Below are 6,000 nucleotides of genomic sequence, written 5' to 3'. Positions count from 1 at the left end.
ATTGATGCTCTTGAGTGAATATAGTCAAGTGTTACAGATATCCTCATTTCTCAGTGTATCTAGTCTTGTCCCTCCTAGTATATGGCCCACCACCTCACTTCAAATGCTTGCAGCTTTTGCTCCAGATGCTTTCTCAGTACCTTAAAGCAATGTGGGTACAATTAATGTAGCATATAATCTGGTTTTAGCTGTCATGGAACCAGAAAGTGGGGTGGGGAGGGAGAGAGCACTTCCTTACAAAAAAAATCAAAACAAAAAAGAAAAAACATAGTGGTAATGCCACTATACAGGATACAGCCAAACAAATGTGCTGCAAGAACAGTTGATCAAGGGACAAGTTCTGCTTTCCGGTAGTTCAGGAAGTTCCTGGTACAACCCATGGGGGTTGTCCATGTATATCTTAGGAAGGAATTGGACCCAAACTGCACTTTATGTACTAAATTATACTTGACTTCTGGATAGTCTGCCTCTTTTGCTCTTGAGGGCTGGGTTTCATCATCTGCATCACCTGGGTGAAACCACTTCCTCCGTTACTGGATGAAGAGTTGAGGTGCTGATGCAAGTGGATATGTTGGCTTAAATGCCACTGCCTCCATTTTCTGTGAATTTCCAATTGAACCTAAGCAATAAGGTCACAGAACATTTTAGTCAGTGAGTTGTGTAGAACCTTGCAGTGCAGGAAATTGGCACAATGGACAAAAAAGAGACAGTTCTCTTTACTCAAAGCTTATTGTTTGTTCCAGTGAAATATTCTTTATTTAGCCCCCAGTTTAAGAATGGATGTAGTATTGGATACCACTATTTTATTGCATTTTGGTTAGAGCTGGTTAGGAATTTTCTTAACACTTCTGTCAGAAAAGGGTAAGTCTTGGTTTTGATAAATTTCCCATTTTGAATTTTAACTTTCTAAATTATGGGGGGAAAACTGGTTTTGATATTTTCAGAATGAAAAGTTCCCATTTTTGTTCTTGAAATAGCTGTTTTCATTTAGACATGTAAACAGATTTTATAATTTCAAAAATCTTTTGATATTTAGGAGAAACGTTTTGATTGACCTGATCCAAAATTGTTTTCAGATTTTCAGTTAATGAATATATGATATTTTGCTTTCGGGAGGGGGGGGGGGGGGGGACAAATTTGGGATGGAGAGATTTTGAAATTTCAAATTCTCTTGGAATGGGAAAACTGTTTCCAACTTTGCAGGAACTGAGGTAGCATCTAGGACCTATAGTCCTGCCCCATGGTGCTATGGGTTGCACAAACATGTAACAAAGACAGTCCCTGCCTCAAAAAGCTAAAATGACATAATTTATCTGAACTCTAATAAAACTGTTGCCAGGGAGCTAAACTGTCATGGGGTAACAAAGTATTGCTGTGGATTAGGACCTAGTTTAGATACAGACGCTACACGTAAAAATACATGGTCAGTTTTCAATATGGCCAATGATTAAGAGGATGCTTTCATCCCAGGCCTGATGTTTAATAATCTGGAGGGAGGGGTGGCAAAGTATACAGATAGTACATACTTGGTTACTCACCTCTACATAAGACTGTGGGGAGCTTCAGAGGTGAAGCTAGGCGAATGGATGGCAGGCTGACAAATAAAGCATAAGGGATTTGCATGCAAAGAGCTAATGCTCATTGCAGTAGTATACTTGAGCCTGTGGCAGTAACATAGTAGTAGTTGTGCATGCAGAAAACTCACCTCACCATTGAGAAAACAGTACAGTACCGCCACAATAAAGCCCTGTAAAATAACAGAACCATATCATTTAGTATTTCAGTGGCAATTTTCTCAGATTAAAATTGCTTTTCAAAAAATCCAAAAGTGGATCAAGTGCCTTGTTTCTACTACTGAAGATGGGATATTTAAAAGGAAAGGAAATTTCCTTTTGTGATTAAAAGATTATATTTGTGAAATATCACCTGGAATGATCCGAGTGCTAGTTCAAAGAACAGCTGAATTTCCATCATGCCGCTGTTCACATCCTCAGGGAAAAAAGCAAAGATGATATAATGAATTCCAAAAAGGGGGATGAGAAGGAGGGTTGATTTTGCAAGTCTCCTAGGAGAAGAAATAAACGGGAAGATGATATTGTAAAATGGGAGAAAGGGGAACTATTTAACAGTGAGGTATTTTATGTACACACACACAAATAGTAAAGTGATAACTTACTTGTATTGGTTGAAATCATTTCCCCTTCCTTCTGGTGATCTGAGCTTTCTCATTAAGATTCTTAAAATATTTACAAAAAGAATGAAATTAACCTGTAAAAGCAACAAACATGAATGACTGTTATCAGCCTTTTGAAATCTCTTATTAGTAGCCAGTTGCTGTACCCTACACAGGACCTGCAGCCTGACTTTACTAATCTGTTTTAATTAACGACATTAATCTCTAGGTGTTCCTAGAGGGTGATACTCCCCTGTGTGCCACTTATGCATCACTTAAATCCTACTTAATCCCTATTTTGAAGACTTAAGCAGCACATAGTCCCTGTACTTCACCTCCACAAGGGGTGGATTCCACTAACAGCTAAATAGTTGACAGTATTCATTTTCCAAACTCTAGACAAATTGTCAAAGAAAAGGGAAGTGACACTCTCTGGTAAAATGAATAGTGGCCACAATTTTCAAATACCCCCTGTTCAAATTTTGGCTTTTAGTGAGCCAGCTGATTGCCTTAGCTTGATTAGACACAAGTGAAGATGTTCAGAGGAAGCCATTAATGTTACCCTTTGACAATCATCCATTTGTTCTGCCTGCAGAGGATCTTAGATAATGGATCCAGATTAACGACAGGCATAGCAGGCTTCATAATGGTAATTGTTGGAGGGATGGTTCAGTTTTCCTCTGAAAGGAAGAAAACCAACTAAAAAGGCTGATCTGCTGCTTGGGAAGGGGGAAAGGAAAGCAGTATCTTCCTCTGTTCACTTGGCTTAGCAAAGAGTAGAAATACATGTCCCGTACCAAACTAGAGAAGTTTCTGAACCAAGGGGAGTTCAATGCAGTGTCAGTATTCTCCACAGGTATGGAAAGCAGGGGCGTGGGAAACTAATGCCCAGGGGCCCCACTGCCAATCCGGGTTCCTGCCACCAGCCCCAACCCAGGGTCCCAAGCTGCTGGCCCCCAGCTCTAAGCTGCTGGCCCCTCTGCTGCCACCCAGGGTCATAGCCACCAGTGACAGGTCTCAGCTGCAAGTTCCTCTGAGGCCCCAGTCCTCAGTCTTGCCCCTGTTCCACCTCCACCCTACCTCTTCCCCATCTCCTCCCCCGAGGAAATCCTGTCTCTGTTCCTCCCTTTCCATCCCTGAGCTTGAATGCTGCATTATTTGCAGTGCTCCAGAAATTCTGGGAGGGCAATGGAAGAGTTGCTAAGCCCGGGGCCGCCCACACACAGGGGCAATGGGCAGAGGAGAGAGTTTGGTGCCAGGTTCTCCCCATGAATGCTCCAGTCCTGCAGCACCCACAGAGTTGCCGGACCGCGGATGGTGCTAGGTGACGGAATCTCAGATTACAGAGGTTCTGCCTGAACTATGATATAGTTTGATACAGACTCAATTCTCCTTTCTTGGTAAGAAGCAGTATAATCCCAACTGGAACACGGAGAATAAACTTCATCTTATTTATGTTTCACATCACATCTACCAACAGCAGATACTCTGTGCTCTGCCACTACCCAGCTAGTGAGCCACTAAGCTACTCACCTGCAGTGGCTTCCTCAACATGCCATCACACTGTAGCTTTTAACCCTTTCCTACACATACTGTATTAAACGTGAGGCCCTATTAGATTAATTTGAGTAAACACGAAAGGGAACCTTTTTGAGTTTTCCCCCAATGGATGTTGCAGATAGGAATGTCCTTTCGGATGATGTAGATTTGTTAAGGGAGTGATTCATTACTTTTATGCATGAAAACATTGCATTTCAGTATACATGAGCCATCTTTAGAGCTGTGTTTTGTGCTGCTGTAGGAGACATTCTCCCTCATTCCTGCATTATACAGTTCATTTTGTTACATTATCGCTGAATTGTTTTACCTTCCTGGAATTTAAACCCCACCCCATCTGGTGTGAATGTAGGTTGTTGCAGTCAATGAAAACAAATGCTAAATGTTCTGAGTGGCTAGCGCAGTTGTCCGGCATTCCATTAATCTTTGTGGGGTCAAAAGAGTTGCATGCATGTAAATGAGAGCAGAATTTGGCTCTGGGTTCATATTTGATGCTAAAAGTGATAGCTATGTGGTCCAAAGCAAGTTGGTTTTGGCATCACTGAGCAAGGCAGTGTCAGAGCCTGTTGTGCTGAAATCCTCAGCCCTTTTGTTCCTCCTCCAGAGCCGCTCATGGATCAGTCCAAAACAAGCTTCCACAAGCCAGTTGAAGTTCATGTGACATCAGCAGGATGTGGAAATCTGATCCCCTTGAAGCTTTTGCTTCTTGGAAGGGAATTCAGAACTTTCCTTGTATCAGTAGCCCTAAGACATTCCTTACAGGCGCTGACTCCTCATAAGCAGAAGTCACGGAGGTTGTATCATGCCAGCTAAGACACATGTTTAAAATAATTTGATAAACAGTTTTAAAACATCTCAAGAGGGTGATCTTTGATTTTGCAACATTTGGGAATGTACTTTGAAAGCACTTGTTACAGAACAGACTTACAAAAATGGATAAGACTACAGGGCCTCTAATGATCCACCAGATAGCAGCGTTGGTATTAATGTCCCAACATCTGTAATAATAAGAAAAGGGAAAAATGTACTTTTTAGATCCCCAAATGCCAACTGCTTTCACATAGGATCTTAATCTCTTAGCTCTACAAAGACCTCTATTTCATTTTTCACACATTTTTCCATTTTCCATTCAGGGCCTGTTCTTGCTCCCTCAGTCATCAGTGGCAAAACTTCAAAGAGGCTAGGTTGCATCTGGAGTAGCCAAATGACACATTGCCCTTAAAATTAAGTACAGTCCTGTTTATCTAAAAGCCTTGGGTGGGGAGGGGACACCTGAAGCCATCAGAGAAATGAGGTTCCGCTGTGCTTAGAAGTCAGCTACAAAGTTGGGCTTTGAAATGGCTGTGCTCCAAGTCTCTTACTGGGGTACAAAAAGAAAATGCCAGCTGGCTTTCAAGGGAGTATCCACTAGATTTGAAAATCCCTTTGTAGACTAACACTGTTTAAAAGGAGTTTAAAATCATTTGATGCATACTGAGTCCCTCAATGCCGTCTGGCAGAGGGCACGTTATACAATAACTCACATCAGGCAAAAAGTCTCAGAGGAGTACCCGTGTAAGTCTGTAACTTTAAAAATGTTAGTCCTGTGGTACCATGGGGTACAACTACACAGCAGGGCAAATTCGAATTAAGCTATACAACTTCAGCTATGCAACTTCAGCTATGTCAATTGCATAGCTTAAGTTGAAATAGCTTAATTTGGCTTTTGGTGCTGTCTACACAGCAGGAAGTCGAAGGAAGAACACTGTTCCTTTGACTTCGCTTACTCCTCATAAAATGAGGGTGGTAGGAGTCAGAGTAAGAAGTCCTCCAATATGACATTATTTCGAAATAATGGCTTGCTGTGTAGGCATGCACTATGTTATTTCGGAGTAAGTGATGTTATTCTGAAATAATGCTGCTGTGTAGACATACCCTTAGGCTATGTCTACACTGCACTTCTCTTGCACAAAAGCCTAAGCAAATGAAGCACAGATTAGCATATTGCTCTGCTTCATTTGCATAATTAATTAGGGGGCATTTTTGCACAAGAGGCTTTTGCACAAAAAGGAGCTACGTAGGCAGCTCCTTTTTGCACAAAAACCCCTTCTTGCACAAGAGCCATTCTTCCTTATTTTTTCAGGCAGAACAGCTCTTGCGCAAGAGGGGGGTTTATTGCAAAAAGGAACCATCTATACAGCTCCTTTTTGCGCAAAAGCCTCTTGCACAAAAACAGCCCCTAATTAATTATGAAAATGAAGTGTGGCAATATGCTAATTCATGCTTCATTT

At 41.5% G+C, this 6,000-nt stretch overlaps 1 protein-coding gene across 1 annotated transcript in view; it reads right to left on the bottom strand.

The window, feature by feature from the left end:
* Positions 1-18: 18 nt before the first annotated feature.
* Positions 19-6,000, bottom strand: part of SCTR (secretin receptor) — a 28,530-nt gene continuing 22,548 nt past the window's right edge. The window contains exons 8-12 of the mRNA XM_006137630.5: positions 4,659-4,728; positions 2,177-2,268; positions 1,927-2,065; positions 1,706-1,747; positions 19-619 (exon numbers count right to left, since the gene is read on the bottom strand). Coding sequence (XP_006137692.3) covers positions 437-619; positions 1,706-1,747; positions 1,927-2,065; positions 2,177-2,268; positions 4,659-4,728 — 526 coding nt within the window. The 3' untranslated portion in view covers positions 19-436. The remainder of the gene's footprint in view (positions 620-1,705; positions 1,748-1,926; positions 2,066-2,176; positions 2,269-4,658; positions 4,729-6,000) is intronic.

This window comes from Pelodiscus sinensis, chromosome 7 (genome assembly GCF_052426305.1).
Source record: "Pelodiscus sinensis isolate ZL-2025 chromosome 7, ASM5242630v1, whole genome shotgun sequence".
Lineage (NCBI taxonomy): Eukaryota > Metazoa > Chordata > Testudines > Trionychidae > Pelodiscus > Pelodiscus sinensis.
The sequence above is the reverse complement of the archived record's forward strand: the minus strand, read 5'-3'. Positions and strand labels throughout refer to the sequence as shown.